Here is a 21536-nt window from a genome sequence, read left to right on the forward strand (position 1 = left end):
CCTACAGTGTACAAGTGAGGAATGGGGAACCCCCAAGGAAGTGCCTCTACAGATCAATAATTTGGATTAAACTGGAACAATGATTTATGAGAAAGGAACTAGCAAAAGTAGAAAATAAACTTGGAAGTCTGATACCTTCTTCAATATAAAATAAAAGCATTAAGCAGGTATGCTCCTTGTCTGTTTTAAAAATGGTCCAATCTGGCTTTTGGGTCTCTTTGGAAATGGACAGTCAAAATGTTTTGTTTGGAAAATATCAGAATGAAAGATTTTTTTATTATTTTTTTTTTGGAAAAAAGTAATTCCATACTCAAGGCTGAAATAAAATGATGTTAGTTGGTGGCTTGACTTGCACACAGCAGCCCTGGAGTTTCAACTCCTAAGCACCACCTGGGTCAGCTGCTGCACCAAGCGCATCAGCCTCACTTGGTGGTTTCTGAGAATGAGAAGATTAAAGTCCTCTTCTTAATGGAGAAAATTCGCTGTGTTTATTGGGAAAGCACCCAAAAGCTTGTGTGGGGTAGTGGGGTTACAGGTTAGGATGCGAACAGGATGGAGGCTTCCCAAGTGCAAGTAGTCCAGAGCAGTCCTTATCCCTCCTCAGTGCTGACCCCAGCCAGCGCCTGCAGCCTGAAAAGCAAGAGCAAAACCCAAACGGATGGGAGCAGGTGCCTGCAGGAAGTGTCGCTGCACTCGAGTCAAAAAAACCAATACCGAGGAAATCAACTGCCCTTCTCTTGAGCCTTATCGTTAGGATGTTTTATTTTATTTCATTATATTTTTTACTGTCTGAAAAACCTCACCCAAAACCGCAATGGTCATTCAGATTTGGGAAGTGGCCGCCCATTGCCCGTGTGATTTGAGTGAGCGTCGCTGCTGCCCACGTGCAGCAGGAGCTGGGGGGCACTGCCTTCCGCAGCCTACGTACAAACCTCTCGCCCGGCCGCCTGTTAAATAAGTGGTCGCTGCTGTTGGATGTTGGAATGGGCCGTTCAGCAATGGCTGCCTCTTCTCCTTTCTTCAAACACATGTGCTGTTGCCCAGTTGCAGATGCTGGATTTTTTTCTTGTTTCTTTTAAGAGTCAGTTCCTCCGTGGCTTACCCGAGATGAGGGGAGCAGTGTGACCCTGCTGCAGGGGAAGCTGCTCTCCTGGCTCTGTCATAGCCACAGAAACCAGCCTTCCTGCCATGGCAGCGGTGGGGTCTGGTGACTTTGTTTTTTAAAAAAAGCAAAACAAAACCCACCTGTTTTTCCTGGCCTGCAGCCTTCTTAGTTATGTTTCTCATATTTGAAAATTATGGAGAAGAAAGCAGCTAAGTGCATTTTTGTCTGCTGGCAGAGCCAGGATTGGGCCTTTAACTGCTGTCTGACCCATCACCACTTCAGCATTCTGCCTGCACATCTGGCCCAAGGATGTAACACACCATTTAAAGTTTGCTGTACCTAGGATTAAGCAGTGAAGAATATCATGGCTCTGGCTTATCCATGGGATTTGGCCACTGGAAATTATCTGGATCTTGTCAGCTGTATGGGGCCAGGGTAATTTTGGGCATGGCCGCATGGGCCCACCCCATGTTGAAAAGATATTCAGATGATAAAAGTTTTGCACATGCTTTTGATGGCAATTAATGATCCTTGAAGATGAGACGAGAGTAAACAAGGCACAGCGGTGGGGTTGTCTGCACTTCTAAGTGATGGGTCTGACTTGCAGTAGAACTGTTGGGGAGGCTCGGTGCTGTCGCTCTTGTCCATAAGGACTTTGGATGTCAGTACTGCCTTCACCCTCAGTTCCTGGGCCGCAGGTAGAAGCTGCCTTGTGCATGTTTCATTGCTAACGAGTAATTGGAGATGGTTTATTTCTCCAGCAGGTTTAGCACTCTGGAAGCATGGCTACAAGTGCTGTTCCCAGCGAAAACCTCCCCACATACAAGCTGGTGGTGGTTGGAGATGGCGGCGTGGGGAAGAGCGCGCTCACCATTCAGTTTTTCCAGAAGATTTTCGTGCCGGACTATGACCCAACTATTGAAGACTCTTACCTGAAGCATACAGAAATAGATGGGCAGTGGGCAATTCTTGATGGTAAGCAAGCTACTCCCGTGGTCCCCTTTCCCTTTTAGCCAAGTATAAGTGCAAATACACCTCAATGCCTCCCACAGTGTGTTGTGCCCTTGTGTCCCTCCTACTTTGCTGTGAGCTGCCAGGAATTTGAGTGCAAGCTGGCCTGGGAGCTGCAGCGTGTGATCTGCAGCTGATCTCTAGCAAAGCTTCTGCTTCAAGTTGTGTTGGTTCCAGTTCTGCACAGAAGTGTTTCTTGCAGGAATGTAAAAACCTACAGACCATCATAGACATTTGGCGTAGGCTTCTGCGAAGGGTGAGTTATAGCGCTATGAGGTGGCTATTGCTAATGATGCTTTATTGTGGTTAGGCTCATCCCCTGAGAAATAACAGGGAGTGTGTAACTGAATGAACCAGAAAGAACATTTAATCAAAACTGTCATACACTGACAGTGAAGAATTCTAACACCTCTTAACTCCCATCATTCAGGCATGATGTTTTCATATCTAGTTACCCATTTCATTTAAATATGGGTAAGGCACCAGCTTGGAGAGCTGCTGTAACCAAGATCTTTCAGCTTTTTTAAGAGAAACTGCTTTTTAAAACCAGCCAACCAAAACAAAACAAAAAACACAAACCAGCCAACCTACTCGCCCCAAAAAAATCAAAACCAAAAAATCTTGATTCTGCAGGTGAGGAAAAAAACCCTATATTACCTAAAGCTGCAACCTATTAGGCTGTCCTGCAAGAGACAGACCTTGCTGTTAAATGTTTTAAGTTTTATTTGGCTTTATACAATAACTAAGTAGTACATAAAAAGCAAGCAAGTATTTTGTGCCTTAGTTGCCCAAGTGCATGCATGTGGCCACTAACACAACTGAACTAGATCACATGTGTTGAGATCCTACCTCCACCCTCTTGTCATGAAGGTGCTCGGGATCTTTGGCATCCCTGCATATCTACCATTGGTGTGTGGGGACAGAAAACTGGGGGATTGGCATGAATGGTGGAACGTGGGGGCTGATGGGGTTTGCCGTGAAGACCTTAAACTTGGTCTGGAAACTTGAGATCTTAGTTGCACTCTTAAGGGTTCATCAGATACAATTTAGTAACGACAAATGGCACCAAGGTCCCTAAAGAACAGCCTTTACTCCGTATTTAAAAAAACCCCAAACAACTTAATCTTGCCAACATTTCTTAATTTAAATATCCTAGTTGTTGATAGCTGATATGAGGAAATATTTGTGCAGTTGGTACCCAGACGTGTCTCTTGTTGTCATCTGCATCAGAGATACCTGCTGGTTAACTGAACCATCACATAATGTACCTGTGCACCTTCATTTTTAAAATGCCAGTGTTGTATAAAATAAAAATCCAATCTTGCTGTAAATTAAATCCATGCTGTACACATCGGTGTTTTTTCAAACAGCTTGAGTTTTGTATATTATTTGGAAGTAGAAGAGGCATCTTTCACTGAATATTTGGAATTTTTGTTTAGTCAAAAAAACCCAGAAAACAACCCTGACCTGGGTGGGAGTGGGGAAAGAGGTTGTTTTCCAACAAGCAGAAACTTAACCCTTTCTTTTAATGAAAAATCCTTTCTTTTGCTCAGATGGAGTTTAGTGACTGTACTCAGGCTGAGCTGAATTCAGCTGTGGCCTTGAGTGGCATGTTGAGAATCCTTGACTTGGAGATTTCGTGTGCCCATGGATGCCTTGGAGCCACAGAAGTGAAACTGTGGCTTCTCCTTCTCTTTACTACCACTTGAGATTTTGAACAATAGGAATTTTGGCAATATTCTTGCCTGGAAAAACATGTGAACCTTTACCAGGAGAAACAGGGTATGGAGACTGACTACTACGTGTATCTTCTGCCACAGCTTTCTGTCACAGGTTTTGGATCTAGGCCATTCTTGAAGGTCACCATATACTTGGACAGCTGCTCTTGTTATGGTTGCATGTGGTTGCATGAATCACTTATGATATAAAAGTAGGAACAAACATGATAGGAAGGGTAAAGTACATCATGGTAAGTTCTAGACTTTCCTTTTGTCTTTATAACCAAATTTTTTACAAGTGGACGTTTTGTGCAGTGCTTGGTGGGAACAAGAAGCTGCCCACCTCCGAAATAGTAACTAGTTTTAGAAGATGAGACTACCAAGTGAGGATATAGCATAAGGGGCTCCATAAGTTTCTAAGTTTGCAGAAATAATTATATTTTAAAAAAAAAGCAAGCCAAATACCATGGCATCCAACAACTTAATTTAAAAAAGAAAAAAAAGAAAACACAGCCCACCCTCTTCCAGGCTGTTGCCTGAGCAGTTCTGTACAAAGCATCTCTAGCATTTGGTATCTGCACCAGCATTATGTTGCAAAAAAAACCTTGTGCTAGCCAGCTTGCATAAAGCATTTGGCTTCCTTCCATGAAGACCTCCACCCACATTTATTCAATAGCACCAACTGGCAGCGTGATGAAATGTTTGACTTGCGTTTTTTTCCTATGCTCAGTGAGAGCAATTTCAGTGTGAAGTATCTCACTGAAAGTAGGCTTAAATGGAATATGCTTTTATTTCAGATTTTAGACCTTGGAGCCAAACCTACGTTCAAACTGTTCTTTTACATGTTTACTTTCTGGCTTGAGCATGCCTCTGTGTCTGTTTTTTCACCGAAGAAGAGTCTATGACAGTTTCCTGCCTCCCAGAAGTTCGTGAAACATGTGCTTGGCGTGTCCAAGTCCAACACTACAAAAAAATACTTTTATCCTTGGCCTTACACCAGCTTTGTAAGACCATCAATGCAGTGTTTGGAGGACAAGTGTTGTAGAGTGGAACAGGGCACTTAACCTGAATAAGGGATGCACAGGCAATTTGTGGCTAGCCTGTTTTTCAGTCACTGGCACCTCAGCCTCCAATTTTCTCTGCATATGCTATCTTCATTTATTCCCTGCTGTTTCTGCCGAAATCAGCACGGTGATGTGCTTGGTTAAATGCATTCACAAGCAGGTGCTGTGTAGATACGTCAGGTCAGAATTAAGTGGGGGCCAGGGTTAATCTGCTTTGATTAGCTGTTTCTCCAGTTGAGTTGCTATCGTTAATTTTTGTACGCTTCTTCTTGTGTGCAGGCTAATTTAGCAATTAGTGGAGGATTTCTTTTGGTGTGGCTGCAAAACGCCAGTCTGGAATTTTTAATCTGGGCATGAAGCCAAAAGTGGAATACCTTAACATGGCAGTGAATTCCCAATAGTTCGAAACTCCTTAAATCACACAGAGAGAAAAAGCTGGTGAAGAAGAGATAGCTACAAGCACGTGGCTTGGGCATGTTGATGAATTGGGCTAAATTCTTCGCTGTCGATAGGGCTGTGCCAATTGGTACCTGCAAAGCAAGCAGTTGTGCCTGTGTGTTGGGTGAAAGGAGGCTGTGGTCACTCTCCTCTTCCCTTTCCTTCCCCTGGTATGATTTAGATGAAACTTTTGCTGCCTAGAGGTCATCTTCCTACTCCTGAGCTTCAGTTTTCTATTTTATTTCTCTTCTTCCCAAGTCCTGCTGTCGATCCCCAGGTGCCCTTGCGTTGAGCTCGACCTGCACAGCCCTGGTGAGCACCCCCATGGAGTAACACCGAGCACCGCTCCTTTCCCTGGGCTGCCTCTCTGCCCTTCCCATCCCTGTCTCCCGTGCAGGGCTTTTGCTGTTAGTCATCCTAGGACAGGCTGTCTGCTTTTCTCCTCAGGAAGCTTGGGAACAATTCAGCCAGAAGGCCAGAGGGAGATCAAAGGTCACTTAAGACTTGCAGGCAGAAGGGTTGGTTTGCGGCTTGCTTTCTTTTCTTTCTCTTTTTTTTTTTTTAATTTAAACCGTGAGTAGTGTCATTGAAAGAATTAAAATTCAAATTAAGTTTGTACTTTCATTCTTTTATTTGTGTGTACAGTATTTCCCCTCCATTAATTGCTGGGATTTTGTAACCTTGAAAGACGTTTTTTTGTCTTGGGTTGTGGGGATTTTTTTCCTGCCAGGAAAATTTTGATGTTGCAACATGGAAAACACAAGGCTTTGAATACTTGCCCTTTGTTAGAGAAAGAGCTTCTTTAAGGGCTTGCATCTTGATTCTGTTTCTTGATGTGGAAGCCTTTCTTCTGAAGGCTTCTCTTTTCTTTTGCCTTAAAGAAAGGGCAAGAATTCGAGTACTTGGGTTTTCCATGTTATAACATCTGTGTATTTAGTTAGGGCACAGAAGAAGGGCTCATAAAAGCCCCAGTGTTTCCCTGTCGCGTGGTTTTCCCCGAAGAAAGCTCTCATGCTGGGGGCAGTGTAGCTGCGTCTGAGAAGGAGCGTAAGCATCAGAGTGACCAAGTGAAGCATTTACCTTGTCTAGCATACAGCACGGGCACCTCATACTTCTTCAGGGTGGCTTGGGGTGTGGGAATGCAGAATATAAACCGTGGCCCCTGCACTCTGTCTGCTCAGCACCCAGAATACTAATTCCTCAGCTGAAGCCAGTGGCTGATGGGAGGTGCCCTCTCCCCCACACTGCTGATGGAAGAAAGATGAAGGCTGTGGGGATGGCTTTCCTCAGCCTGAGCCTCTTTAGTTTCACTTGTCAGTTCAAGTTTTTCCCTTGAGCTACCAAGCTGCAGGGCAGCTGGGAATGGAATTTCTCTCTGGCTGAAGTAGAGCTGCTATCCTGAGAGGAGAGTGAGACTTGGAGAGAGAAGCGGCATGAGGAGTCCAGCTCTGTCACCTGTGGTCCCCTGACAGTGCAACATTCCCAGTTCTCTTTGCTTCAGGCATTTTTCCTGTATTTCATATTAAGAAGTCGAAGAAGCAGAGAACGCCTGGAGTCAGACTTCTTTCTGCTGTGGAGTCAGGCTCCTGGCACTGTGATCCCAGGTTCCTATCTGCCTGCTGACCCATCCAGCCCCTTAAAGGCTTGCCCATGTGCGGGATTTATGTAGCCAAAGGGATTTCACTGCAAACTGCTTGCAAAAATCAAGTTACCCACAGCTGTGCTTGCCTTTCCGAGCATGAGATCAAGGCAGGCATGAACAACTGTGTCCTGTCCCTGATCGTCATGGTGTGCAGCCACTCTTCTGGGTGCTGGAAGGCAAGGCTCTTGAGAGCCATGGTGAGCTGCTTTCAGGACTGACTGCAGCAGTGTGCTTGGAACAGGCTGCTGGTATCTGATTTGGGCAGTGAAATCCAAGGGCTGAAGAATAGAAAATGGGTTTAACCTGCCTGTCTGGTCATGTTTAGCCCCTGAGATCCCATGGACAGTGGAGAAACTCTCCTGAGTTGATCTATACACCCAGCTGCCCAGCAATGTAAAAGATCAAGACGTAGGAGGGAATTTTGCCTAGATATGAAAAGAGAAGAAGAGCTCACCTGCACAACCAGATCTGAGCTCCCTGAAGGCTGGGAAGGCTGTGTTTGAATCTGAACTGAATCCAGCCTAGGCTTAGGTTTTGTAGCATGTCCCTGTCCTTGGCTTAGATTTAGATGCCTGTGTCTCTGGATGAGCACTCAGAGCACTGTTGCTTGCAGAGACATTGCCACATAAAATACCTGGAAGCACCAAGTGCTTCTATTTGGGGCCAAAAATTCCTGTATTACTGGGCCCCCGTGTCTGCTCAGAAGTGCCCTCTAAACAGCCTAACCCATCAGGTTGCAGAGGAAGATGGTGTGGAGAGCTTTAAGGGGGCAGGATTCAGTTAGGAAGGAGTTCACAACAGTTGGGGTTACATCCAGTGGAAAGCAGGAAAGGCCATCTCTTCACTCAGCAAGCTCTTACCTGCAGAGCAGGAGACCTTCCTGCTGGGCTCTCAGAGCCTAATTGCTCTTAGTTTAGTCTCCAACTGATTGCATGATAGCTCTGTAAAATGGCTTTGTCCTCTTTGGCTGCCTGTTCCTACATTAGATAGTAGTCCTTGGCTTCTCTCTCCTCGATCTTTACCCAGACACTTTCTTTAATGCTCCTCCTTGCTGCTTCTTTGGTCAAGTTTGTGGGAACATCACCAAGTTTGCTGTTGGAAGCCTGTGACCCTGCACTGCACAGACTGTGAATCTGATTTTGGTTCTTGGAAGAATGAGGTGGGGGAAACCCACTGTGCTTTGGTCCAGCCTTGTTTCCACATCAGCTTTTATGCTCTGCCAGTGGGGCAACTGCCAGTAAGAGGCAACTGTTGTTTTGAAGTGTACCAGAGGAAGAGAGAACTCACATGATTATTTCTATGTCTTCTGGCATTCCATCTGCGGAAATGGGAATTTTAAAAGACGGCTAATGCTGGCTAACTTCCTAAATATCCTCACCCCTTTGGGAAACCAGTCACGTTACTTTCCCAGTTTCACCCTCCCAAGGTTTCTCCTTCCATTTATTTGTGTGAGAGTCTTGTTGAAGCTTTTATGCCACAAAATTATACCAGAAGTAAAGCCACTTGCATCTGGCCCTTTTTCAGTGCTGATGCTTTCCAGGATGTGGTCCCATCCTGCCTATGAGGGCTCCAGAGAGCTTTCTTCTCTCTAATTGTTTACAATTCACATGGCACAGAAGTGTTAGGGTGGGGGGTTGTCTTTATGAAGACCACATTTAAAGTTAAAACAAGGACTTTCTCTGGGCATCCACATAATACTAAACTTCACATGAATAGCCCATCTGAGATGAACCTCAACCTTCACTGCTGTGTGACTTTTACTTGCATTTTCAAAGTGCCATATTAAATGCTGTCTGGACTTGCTTGCCTTTCTATGAATGTTGCAAGTGAATTCCCTTTAAATAGCAGCTGCTGACACAGCAGCTCTGCCTGTGTTCAGTGTGATGCCATGGCCAAGATCCAGGCGAGGCAGGAGCACTGCTCCGTGCTGTCCCTTGGGTATCCTCACAGCCCCCACGCCGGGCTCACCTCCTGCCCTCTCCCAAGGGGTGCAAAGCTTTGGAAAGGCAGCAGCTGGGGATGGGTTGGTGGGTTCGAGAGCAGAGCTGGGTGCTCCTCATGTGTTTCATGGGAGGTTTGCAAATGTGCTGGAGCAAGGGGAAGTCCCGAAGCCAATTACATGCAGGATACAGCACATCCATCTCCACCTTCCTGCCCACGGCTTGTGCTTGGGCACTGCCCTGTCTCGGGGGGAGGGAGGGCAGGAGAGCCCGAGTCCCTGCGAGAAGCTGTCCCACTCCACCACAGGTTGGGTATGTATGTTGTAGAGGGGAAGGGAGTGTGTGTCTGTGTGCGTGTGTTGGTTGTCAGCTCTCAGCCCTGCCCTTGACATCTCGTCCAGCTGGTGCAGGAGTCAGATGAGGGCAGCCCAGCCTCTCCTTGCAGGTTGGATGGGTGGGAAGGATTAATTTCCTCTTCCGTCCTAGCCACGCGGTCCTGGCCTTATTCCATGGCAGCAATTCTGCCCAGGGCATAGAAATTCACCAGCACATGCAGTGTCTTTGGGTTGTTTTCCTATTTCCTTTTTTGTTTGTTTTCTTTTTGTACAGTCCTTAAGAGTAGCCTCGATGCCTTTGAGCTGAGACCCACGTTTCCTAGATTTAGAGTAGAGAAGCAGGATAAAAGGCTATGAGGAGACACCTGTGACTTTCCAGCAAGTCCCAGTTACTTGGCAAACAAGCCTAAATCTCAGTGTCTCTGCAAGAGCTTAGAAGCTCTTTTCACTTTAAGGGTTCATGGAAACAGATACTCAAGGCCAGCTAAGCAGGCAAACGAATGAGGCTGAAGGCGTTAAAGGGCCTACCATCATCAAGTAAGGTCTCCAGGTCCGCCAGCGTAGCTGCATTTACTCCAGACAGGCAGCGAAGGTGTGTGGGCTGGCTCGTGGGGTGCGCAGTGATGTGCAGTGCCTGTGGCCACCTGTGCTGATTCGGCAGGTAACGCCGGCAGCAGACGGGCTTTATCCTGGCCCCATCTGAAATCGGGGCAGCCTGAGTACTTACCCCTACGGTGAACATCTTGCTAGGACTGTGGGCCTGCTCCGACTAGAAAAACCCGTGTGGAGCCCTGCTGCTCTGTCAGCAGTATGCTCCTGCCACAGTCCCCATCCACCGGTGCCCTGGGCTTTCCCCTTCACTTGTGGGCAGCAGATGCTTACACTCTGGCCGTACAGCGGAGGTGGAAATCGTTTTCCCACCCAACCCAGTTGACTGGGATGTGAAAACATTCTCAGTCATCCTGAAGTTTCCACCTTTGCCTCTAGGATACCACGATGCGTTAAGACTATTGCTTCTCAGCAGCTGATGCACTTTGAACTCACACCACGTTTGAACTGGCATAGCCTAAACTGAGAACTCCTCTTGTGCTTTCCTCCTGTTAGCCAAAGTCCTGGCAGTGTACAGATCCAGGGCCCAAGAACTGGCACTGATGTGTGCATCACTATGTGGTGTTTAGCCAGAAGGCTGATGTAGCTTGCTCTGCATGTGGTCAATGATGTAGCTGATGGGACCCCCTGTGAGGCAGAGTGATGGAGAACCAGTGAGTTATGATGAAGTTAGAGAGGAGTTTAATCTAGTGGGGAACAGTGTCTGGGTTGCTGCCACAACTGAAGTGTTTTAGGGGGTTTAAGCATAGATTTAGGCATTGTGAAACATGATCTCTGTGTAGGATATGCAAGTAGCTTAAAGCTTTTCCACCTGTTTTAATTAGCTTCTCAGTATCAGCATGCCACTTGGGACTAAATATTTAAGGGAGGCTCCTCGAGGCAGTACTGTCTTGCTCTGGAAGTATATAATTGCACGGAAATAATATCCAGGTATTGAGAAAAAGAAAACAAAATGCTTGTAGCTATTACTCTGGAACCCCAGCTCTGCTTCACCATGCAGTTTGTAGATCGACCTTGGCATTTAAACTGGTGTTTAGTTACTCTTCCAGTCTTGGGTTTTTTCATGCAGAGAACATAGAGAATTGGGAGAAGGAAAGATGGAGGACTGCAAAATACTTAGAGCCATATCTTACCAGAGGTGCAGCTCCACAAGTTCAGTGGTCAGTATTTGATTCTGGAAAACAAAAGTAAAATCCAGGTAGTCTTCTTCCTCTCTGTCTGCTCCCAGTGTAGGCACTGACAATGAGTGGGATCTGAGAGTGTTTTTTGTTTTGTAACAAGAAACCAGCTTCTCCATCCAACTTGCTTTTGTCAAATCTCGCAGCCTTTGGTAGGACCAAGCTCAGCAGAGGCAAAATGGCCATATAGGACACATAGAAATGACAGCAGCCACAGGTCCTCACAGTAACTAAAAACTTTAATCTCTTCTGTCTTAGTTCTGGATACTGCGGGCCAAGAGGAGTTCAGCGCGATGCGGGAACAGTACATGAGGACTGGAGATGGTTTCCTTATAGTCTACTCGGTGACGGACAAGGCTAGCTTCGAGCATGTGGACCGATTCCACCAGCTGATCCTCAGAGTCAAGGACAGGTGGGTGCTGTGGAGCCAGGTGCTGCCTGACGCCCTCTCACTGCTCTGGAGACTGTGCCATAGAGGGGGGTCATGTCTCACCCTGCCTTTCACCTCCTGGGTGTCCTGGGGCAAATCCTTGTGGGGGGGGTTGTGGAGCTTTACATCTGCTGAGTAAGAAGCATTTTACCGCTTCTGACAAGCATGGCGTGCTTTCAACATAGAAAAGTTTAGTAGTGTTATGATGGAGTGAAAATGGGGTCTGGAAGAGAGAAACTTTTGCTAGAACGGTCTGGCAAAGCAGTGTGAGGAAGGCAGATCAGACACCTTTGAAGGTAACCAGTTTGGCCCTGAAGAGGGCGGAAGGATGCTCTGTGCACAGTGCAAGCACTTGTAGAAACACCAGCAGGGAGCCAGCAAGCATCCAGCTCTAATAGTTTTGTGTGCCCTGGCAGCATCCTCTTCTCCCTGGCTTCAGTTTGTGCTAAACAAACCTTAGAAAGTCCTGCATGGTTTGGGGCTGTGAACATGTGCCTTGAAAGGGAAATTACACCTCGAGAGGTGTAATGCAGTTAGTGCGTCGTGCTCTGCAGCAACCATTTCCAATGAATAAAACATCTCTGCGTGACTGGGGAGAAGGTAAGAAAGGTCGCCCGCTCCCCTCCTTGAGAGTGCATGGGAGAGGGTAATGCCGAGGGTTTAATTGTGATAAGCAAATGCATCCTGACAGAGCGAGGGGAAGCTGCCAGTTTATCTCCAAGCTAACTCCCTCTTCCCACCCTGGTTCAAGAGGTGATGAATCCATGCTTACTGGGTGGGGTGTGAATTAAGCCTTTATATGTCTGCAGCTTTATAACACTTAGTTTTTCCATTCATAATGACTTTTAATTATGGAAGTCATCAAGAAAAGCCACCAGAGGGTTCAGGCCTCGTTGCTGGCTTCCTTTCACAGCTCTGAATAACTTCCCCACAGGAAGGGTGGACTCGTATCATGTGAGGTTCACAGCTGACAGCTCTTCCAGTAAAGCGTCCAAAGCAGAGCCCACAAGAGTGCAAAGCAGAGGAAAAAACACCCTTTGATTTAATCTAAATGAAGAAAAATGTCACTCACTCAGTCTGCCTCCCAGATCACGACAGTCTTTTCTTCACTGCCAGCTCAGCTCGGGGCAAATGAAATCCTTCTCTGAAAGCTGAAGAAGACAGGACAGTATTTCCTGTAACCTGCCCCAAACCAGTATCAGTTTTATCTAATTGAACTTTGTGAAAATAAGATGAAGTGCTCATTGTTTTGCCCCACACTGAAACTTTTACCCCTCCTTACGCCCTGCAAGCACTGTGGCTGGTGTGTGAGAAGCAGGAAGTGAAAGAGGCTGGTGAGGTTGTTTTTGTTTCCCTGCTCAACGCCACTGAAGCACAGAGCCCTCGGAACTGAGCACTCCGTCCAAAACCACAGCTCAGCCAAAAAATCACAGCAGTAAGAGCAGCATGAGTAAAGACGCCGTCCTGCCAGACTCGTGGGTAGCTGGGAGCAGAGCATCGCCCTGGTTTTCAAGCTAGCGGTCGGTTCTGACGACTTAAAATCCAAAGGAATTGCAGGCTGCTGCATTAGCAGCAGCGTTCAAAGCCTTCCTCCTGCTTCTTTTCATAACCTTCATTACAGTAAAACTTCCAACTAGCAATTGTATGGCTTACAACAGGGAACAAAGTCCCCATAGAGTGTTATGCCTGATGTAAACAAGGCAAATGAAATACTATCCAAATGTAATCCCTTTCTTATCAATGTGCTGCAAGCCCAAATAGGAATCAAATAATCAAGACAAGCAAGTGTTTTGCTCCAGAATGATCAGAGTCAAGATATATCTGTGTTCAGGTATTAAAATTAAATCAAAGCCACATTATCAGAATGAGTAACTGTGAGACTTACTTAAAATGCAGAGTGCAGTACAGTATTTTTCCAGCCAGAGCAATGGGGCAACATGCCAGGGAAAAGATGGAGCCCTTATCGTCTTGATGAAAAATGACACAGAAACGCTGTTTGAAAATCCAGAGTTACTCAAGGAAGTGTTTTATGCAGAAATGAGTACAGCCAGCTGCTCCTTACCCCAATAAAATCAGCTCCATTACAGCAGAGAACACTGCCATCATTTTAGGAGGGTTTAAAGCTAAATATAGGAGAATAATACTGCAGTAATTGTCCATTATAAGAAAGGACCTCCTCCCTCCTAGCAGTGGGTAAAGGCCCTGCAGCACAACTTTGCTTTCTGTGTCACAGAGACAGAGGAGAGGATATGGGGATGGGGTGGGGAGCACGAGCTGCCTTGGTTCTGTTTAATCACCGGAGCTACGGGGATGTCTGCTGGGGGAGAGCCTGACCCACGCAGCTCATCAGGACAGCCTTGCACTGGACATGCTGTGGACAGATGGGTCTTTTCTCAGGCAGTGGCTGAAGAAGGTCACTTACATGGCTGATAAAGCTAGAGAAGTACTGAGTATTGTTACAGCGGTAGGTGGTTTTGATACAAAAGAGCGTTGTTCATCAGGCTTTTGCTCTGGAATTAGAAGCAGGAGATGGTAGGTAATAGCATCTGGAAGCCTAGGAAGACTCTTCGGTTCCCTCCAGCCTCCTTCCAGCTGCCACAGCCAGTCTTTCAATTTGTCTTGGGGTAACAGCTGACAGGGATCTTTGCCCCCAGCCATTTCCTCCTCCATTTGATGCCCCTCTAGCAGCAGCTCCCAGAGTCTCTTTTCTTCCTCCACGGTTGCTCTCAGTGGGTGACCAGGACATTAACTGACACCAGTTCCTCCACCGTACCTCATTAAGGTGCAATGGTGAGCAGCTGTTTGCAAGCAGCAAGCTGTTACTGAGAAGCCTTAACTGTTACAGAAGAGTCCAAATCACCAGTTCAAGATCTATCTCTATGTCTCAGTTAACTTCTTGACTCATTCTGTAGCCCTTTATACACCTAGTTGGATCTTCAATCTTAGTCATTATCAGGCATTGCAAAAGCAATAACACCAAGTCCCTGTGGTGCCTGCAAATAAGAATGAATGTGTGCATGCATGCAACTTGGCAAATAAATTTTTACAGTATGAACACATATGTAGCACAGTCTAGGGGCTGATGTGTGTTCGTTTGGTCTTTATATTTCTTTACACATGTATGATATGTCTGTAGCTGAAAATGTTAGATGATGTCAGTATCAGAAAGTGAAACTTATGCTCAGCAATTTTTATTGCAGACTGCTAATAATTGGGTGGTGGTTTTGATTTTTTTCCAGAGAGTCATTTCCAATGATTTTGGTGGCGAACAAAGTTGATCTAATGCATTTACGGAAAATTACGAGAGAACAGGGAAGAGAAATGGCAACAAAACATAATGTAAGTTTGCAGAATTGCTTAACTGGTTGTTGTAAGTTCCATTGCAGCCATTCAGAATTGAATTCTCGGCTCATTTGGAGCTGAATTAAAGGATTTCTCTTACAATCGAACATTTGCAATTACATTTTGACTACTGCAAAGTGGTAGCTATGCAGTTTCCTTTCTTAGGGGCAGTTCATTATTGAAACTAGAACCTTTGCCGTGCACCAGGCTGTAGCAAAGCTGTGGCCACCACGAAGCCGTGTGTACAAGGTGTCGAGAAACATTAAATGTTCTGAAAGTAGGGAAGAAAGTGCACTCTCCTGGACTGAAAAAAAGTGGTGTCAGGGATTAGGAAGTAGACCCAGGTGTCTGTAGGAAATGAACTTGTTAAAGATAATGAAGTTATGGCGTTGTTAAGCCTATATAAATCTGGCCCACCACCTTAGCTCTGCATTATTCATGCCATGTTTAGCCTGAGAAATTGGTCTTGGATGGGTGTAGATCACACGCCTCTCCACTAATCACCTCTAAATGCCAGCAGTGCTGGATACCCAGAGGGATACAGCAATCTCCTAGGAGGAACTGAATGGAGAGGTAAAGGCAAACAAGCCTGAGGCCTCTTGGAAGCTTGCTGTGCCTGAACTGAGCAAGCTGTGCGGGGTTTCTAAAGAAGCCAACATGGGAATTTGGCAGGGCAGGCTCACTCCCTCCCCAAGGCAGCTTGTTTCTGTAGGAGTCAGGACACTAAACTGCAACACATTGGGTTGCACCCATCTGTACGCACACGCTTCGGAAAAGGCCGTGTACAAAAAATACCTTATCAGAGGCAGTTGTATAAATCTGCCAGCGTGCTGGACAGGCACTCTAGGAGGCCCCATCTGGCTGTCAGACTGTGAAGGAGAAGATCATTTTACACTGAAGGAGAATTGTAGTCATGAAATATTCATGCAGTAGTCCTAATAAAATGTGGCAAGCAAGAAGTTTTGGCAAGCACTCGTCTTTCAACAACCTTCGGCTATTTTCAAGTCTGCAAGCACAGCTTAGGGGGAGAGAACTTCTGACGGCATGAAGTCTGTGATTATTCTCCCCTAAACCTGGAGCTCTGATGGCAGCTGGTTTGCCTGGTGCTTATTCCGGACCTTTTGTAAGCACTTGCTGACCTTGCTCTCAGCGTGACGATGTTGATAGCAGTGCCATGACAACACTTTGTTTATGTAATCTCTTAGGCTCATGGTTTCTCCAGCCTTTAGGGCTTTTCATTTTGAAACTGGTTTGCTACCAACATGTTACTAACTTATTTCATGATACTCTTCTCTTCTCCAGATTCCCTATATAGAAACTAGTGCCAAGGACCCACCTCTAAACGTTGACAAGGCCTTCCATGATCTCGTGAGGGTAATAAGGTAAGCTGCACACTCTTCACTTGCTCACTGCCCACGGGCAGGACATGCAGGAGTCCTGGTCCAGAGAGGCAGGAGCCAGCTTTTGGGGAGCAGGAGCCGGCTGGAGTGGTTGGGGCTGAGAGATTTCTGGGGTTTATTAAATCTTCTGGTCCTGTGTCTGCATACGGGTGTTACTAGCACTTAGCTGCCATTGGAGGACATCAGTGCTAGGCAGGTTGAGAACTATCCGTGGCCATGATGAAAATATATTGTTCAATGACCACTGCAAAGCCTACTGTAATGAGTAGCTATAAAAGGTCAGCTTTAAAAGCTCTGGACCAGTAATTTGGGTTTTCATAGCTTTATCCTCTCAGGGTCTCACACTGCCAGAGGTTAAAAAGAGCTGGCAAAAAAATCTACAGAATTCTAATGTTGTAGGTGACTTCTAACATTTTCTGCTCACTAAATGGAAAAAATTAAGCTGCTTTGTATGAGAAACAGCATGACCTAATGGCTAAGCCACAGGTTTCCTCCTCAGACGGCAGAGTTTTGTTCCCAGTTTTGGCACGAGCTGCCTTTGCTCGCTTTGGCAAACGCCTGCTCTCCAGGCGAGCCCCTGCTCTGGCTGCTGGCAGGGAGGGACTGCCTTCCAAAATCCTGGCTGCCCTGCAGGAAAAGAGCTGCACGCACATCTCAGCTGATAACTTCAAATCTCTCAGAGAAGATTTGTTTCTCTGGCACCATTTGTCTGCCAGATTTTTCTGGGCCCTCATTTTTCATGTTTTGGGAGGGTGCTGGGCTGAAATCATGCTCCTCCCTGCCGTGCAGTCAAAGTGCCTCGCTTGGCAATTAAACCGTGAGGCATTTATTCACAGCATATCTGTACTTGTGAATATCTTAGCGCAGCCTCGAGTCAACCTCCATCAAAAGCAGATGGTACTGCCCACTCTTCCCACGTGTCTCAAAAGCAGGGGGCAGAAAGTCTTTGGAGAGCTACAGAGCTGAGCTGGAAGTGTCCCAAGCTATTTCCCAACTGTTCTGTAACTCAGCATTAGCTGGCTAGATACTACTTTTGTGTTACAGCAAGCTCTTACCACCATGTATTCTACTCTGGGGGCATAAAGAAACATAGTCAAAATAAGATGGTGAGGGTCTGTTTGCTTTCTCCGCATAACATGACTCCAGACAGGCTGGAGGGAGCATTGTAATGAAGCATCACTAAATTCAAGCCCTGAAAATGTACTCCATAACCTCAGAAATAGGTGATAAACCTCAGTTCCCTGAGTAGTCACTGTGAAATTCATTACCAGCCAGCTGGAACTTTGTGTGGCATCAAGAGCACCAGAGAAGCTCACAAGAGCAGGAATTCAGGTTAAGCCAGAGAGCAGAGAGCTGCTCTGTGATGTGGTCATTGGCCACAAAGCAGCTACATTCGATCTTTGGACGTTGCAAACTATCCACAGCCATCACCCATCAAGTATCGCTTTTCTTTTTTAAAGTGAGCTTTTCCAAATAAAATGTGAATTTACAGCTCCCTAAAAGCAGTGTCATTCCTGGAGTGCTTCACAAAGGTAGAGGCTCCCCAGAGCCCACTTGAGTTTTCAGGATGAGGATGTTCATTCAGGATTGGCACTGTTTGTGCTCCTTGCACTTGGATATTTATGTTGCTTCATGCAAGAAACTGTTACCTGGAAGTAATCCAGAAAGGAGTGGGGTGATTGAGTCTGCCCAATAGATCCTTGAAATTTCCTGATACCCCTTTTATGCTGCAGCAGTGTGTAGGTAAGCACTGTCACAGCAGAAATCTTGAGTGGGCCTGGGACACGGTTTTCTGGATCTCTAAAAGAGTTCCAGAACACTGTGAACAGCTGGTGGCCACATAGTATTTATCCAAATTAGAGTATTTTTTTAGGTCAGATTTCTAGTTTTGTGCTTTAAAGTTTTATAGTATTAATGCCTCCAGCCCTCATATTCACTGAAGAAAAAATGTTATTAGTCAAAGCTGAGTTTTTCAGGTGTTTGTGAGCATTTAGGAGCTGAGGCTGTAAGAAAAACACCAACCGAAGTCCTAATGATTTGTCCCTCAGCTGTGCCTCATCCTGGTCTGGGTAACTTGGTCTAAATACTCAGTTTAGTGCCTGGCATGTTACATAGCAAAGAGGCTGGATTTGAACTATTGAAACTCTCAGGTTGGGTATTTAGACGCTGTTTGAATCTGAGGAAGCTGTCAGTGTTTGTACAGTTTGTCTTACAAGAAAATCTAAGTCTACGGGCTGCCTGTCAGGTGTCTGAACTGCAAAGCCTTCTGTTGAATTTGCGTCACTGGGCTGGCTGAGTGGCAGCTGCAAACAGGCTTTCGGGCAATGCCTCTTCTTAATGAAGAAGGAGAAGCACTCAGCATTTTAGAGGTTGCTCACAGCCCTGTCACCTGGCTGACAGGGGCTGGGACAGCACAGGGCAGGAGTGCTCTCAGCTGCGTGTTTCTGGTGGCTGTGACTTCAGATAGCCAGTGACCTCTTTGTGTGGTCAGCTTGCTCTCTGTGCTCTGGTGCTCTTCACAACTTCCAGGGGAGGCTGGAGCCCTGTCGGCAGCAGACTCTGTTTTTTCATTATTATTTTTTAGCTCTCCTCCACAATTAAGTCCACAGCAGTGCAGCTGACTGAGGGCAATGCCAGCTGAAAGCAAATCTTTCCAGGAGGGTTTATTTCTCTGTGCATTCTCTATCTCTTTCATCCTCTTCCCTAATGAGTGGTAGCAGCAGTGCGATGGATGACGTTACATTGCTTAGAGCATCTCTGTTTCCCAGAGCAGCCGTGTGGCAGGGAAGAAGGCAGCAGTTCACCCAGGGCAACCGGAGGCATCATGCCCTGCCAGGACATACATCTCTGCCATTAGCCTTAATGTTTGCTTATGCCTTCTTTCCTCCTTCCTTAAAAATGCAGGCAGTCTTCTTGCTGGCTGTGTGGCATAAAAGCCACATCGGTGTGGAAGGGTATATGGAGATCTGTATGCAAATATACATATGCACACCACGATGCCGTTCTGCTGTCTCCCCAGAGCTCTGGATGCTGATGTCTAGACCCTTGTGCATCATCTCCTTATTTTCCTCTCTGTCTCCCAAAACAGGCAGCAGATCCCAGAGAAAAGCCAGAAGAAGAAGAAGAAGACCAAATGGCGAGGGGACAGAGCCACGGGCTCCCACAAACTCCAGTGCGTGATTTTGTGACGGGACTGCCTAGGAGTGCCTTGGACACTTCCCTCTTCCTCCCTTGACCCTCCACCCAGGCGAGGAGCAGCAGCAGGATGCCCGTGGGGCCCCACCACCCCCTCGGGCTCCCCACAGCAGCTGGGGCTCAGAGGAGGCGGCTTGATGGGGCCCGGACCCCGAGAGGGGGGCTGCACGTCGGGGCCGGCATGGGAGCCTCATGAATGGGAGGCGGAAGGGATCAGCAGGACTTCAACTCTCAGAACATCCCCAACGCCTTCCAGGGGCCTCCATGATGTTTATTTAAAAAAAAAAAAAAAAAGGAGAAAAGAAAAAAAAAAGTGTTGGTTTTATCTACAAACATTTCTCCTTGTGACCCATTTCTGAACAGCCATGAATAGCCCCCCTGTTTGGTACAGTTGTCTGTGTATGTGTGGGGGAAGGGAAAGGGCTTTTCTTTCTCTAATTATTTTTTTTTGTCCTCTTCTACTTTTTCGTTGTTTGCTCAGCGAGTGTTGGGTTGCAAAGAAACACGGTCGGGGTTAGATTTTTTGCACTGAACTCTCTCTTAGGTGGCAGTGCCAAAATACGACTTCATATGAAAGTGCGTAGATTTGAAGGAAGAAAATGAATTCCAGCTGCTCTGGGTGCTCCAGACATTGTGTCAGACTCTGGAGGGCAGCCAGCTCACAGACCATAAACTCCAGCCTAGAAAAGGAGGCTTGGGCTTGGATTATTATTTTTTTCTTACCCTTTGTCAAGAGGTTTTGTTTCTGTTTAGTAATTTGGGGCATGTTGAAGTTAAGACGTTTTGTTAACCTGGAAGTATTTAAATTAAAGTAATTTACAAATGGAAGGGTATGTGATCTTTAAGCAGAGGGGGTGAAGAGGGAGAGAGGAAGTAAAACCTGAACTGAATTTGTTATCTGGGTGTTGAATTTCTCCCTCATAAATGTGTGTAAAGTGGTGTGATCTAAATTCCTCTTTATTTTTCCTTAACATTTCCCTGCAAAGCCGCTCTTGGGTAGATGAATTGTTTTGCTTTTCCCAGGCTCATCTCACACACAGACAAAAAATCTGTTTATGGGCTTTGGCTCAATGTTTCTTCTTCTCCCTCCTTTGCTGAGAGTTGGTGACTTTAAAGGAGAGGTGTTTTGAAAGTGATTCAGGCAGAATGTGTCCCTTCATAAGCTTTCTGTATCTAAAATGTCTCCCTGAAAACAGCAAAGACTAAGTATCTTTAAGCCTAATGAAAAGGCAGGATGAAAACCCTGCAAATTCAAGCCGCCATCTGTGGCACCAGAAATGTGGTTGTGCTCGTCCTGGAGGGGCCACGTTTTCTTTCACGCATTTCCTGGCACCAAGGAGTGCAGTGGCAAATTTTTCTTTAATTTAATGGATTGTCATCTGCTGGACTGGAGCCATCAGCTCCATTCACAGGGTTACCAAACCCCTTTAAAAGTAACAACTTTCTTTTCATCATCTTGAATCCTATTCAAATATGCTTTATGGCCATGACTTAAAATATTGGCAGAGTATGAATGCCTGAGATTTACGTGTCTGAGCGCAGAAAATCCCAGTCTTGGATGTTGAAGATTTGTTGAAGATGGTGGATTGTCACAGACTTTGTTGTTTGTGTTTGTCTTTGCAACCTATTTGCCATCAGATGTCGTTTCATGACTCTTTGCCAGGCCACCTTTTAAAATGGGAATTGGCTGCTGATTTTCTTTCCAGGTAAGTAAGGCTAATGAAAACATTTCCCTAATTTGTCCAGTCTTCATCACAGCCAGAAGGTGGCAAATGCCTGCGGCTGGCTCAGCAAGCCGCTTACCATAATGCTGGCTCCCCTGCCTCCATCCCTTTTTGTGTGATGACAGATGCTGGGGATGGATTAAGGAGGGGAATGTAGGAAAGAAGTATCTTGCATGGATTCCTGCATTGGCAGCGGGCCATGTGCTTCAGTAAAGTTGCAACACCCTGTGTCAACCAAGGTCTGGCTCCAGACCACCGTAGCATTTCTCCCACTACATCGTTTCCTTGTTGGCCAACCTGTGGTGACTGAAACCGTCCAGATCAAATCCTGCCTCTTGAGATTTACTACTGTCTCCCTAAGGTGAAGAAATCCCTGTAGGCATCTCATTTGTTCTGCCCTGAAAA

General features: G+C 46.1%; 1 protein-coding gene across 1 annotated transcript; it reads left to right on the forward strand.

The window, feature by feature from the left end:
* Window positions 1-1784: 1784 nt before the first annotated feature.
* MRAS (muscle RAS oncogene homolog) lies at window positions 1785-20300 on the forward strand. Its single transcript, XM_009865643.1, has 5 exons — window positions 1785-2080; window positions 11299-11452; window positions 14710-14809; window positions 16115-16194; window positions 19301-20300. Exons 1-5 carry the CDS (start codon window positions 1888-1890, stop codon window positions 19398-19400), a joined length of 627 nt encoding a protein of 208 aa, XP_009863945.1. The 5' UTR covers window positions 1785-1887; the 3' UTR covers window positions 19401-20300.
* Window positions 20301-21536: the final 1236 nt, after the last annotated feature.

The sequence above is a fragment of the Apaloderma vittatum genome, unplaced genomic scaffold (assembly GCF_000703405.1).
Source record: "Apaloderma vittatum isolate BGI_N311 unplaced genomic scaffold, ASM70340v1 scaffold43582, whole genome shotgun sequence".
NCBI classification, from domain to species: Eukaryota; Metazoa; Chordata; class Aves; order Trogoniformes; family Trogonidae; genus Apaloderma; species Apaloderma vittatum.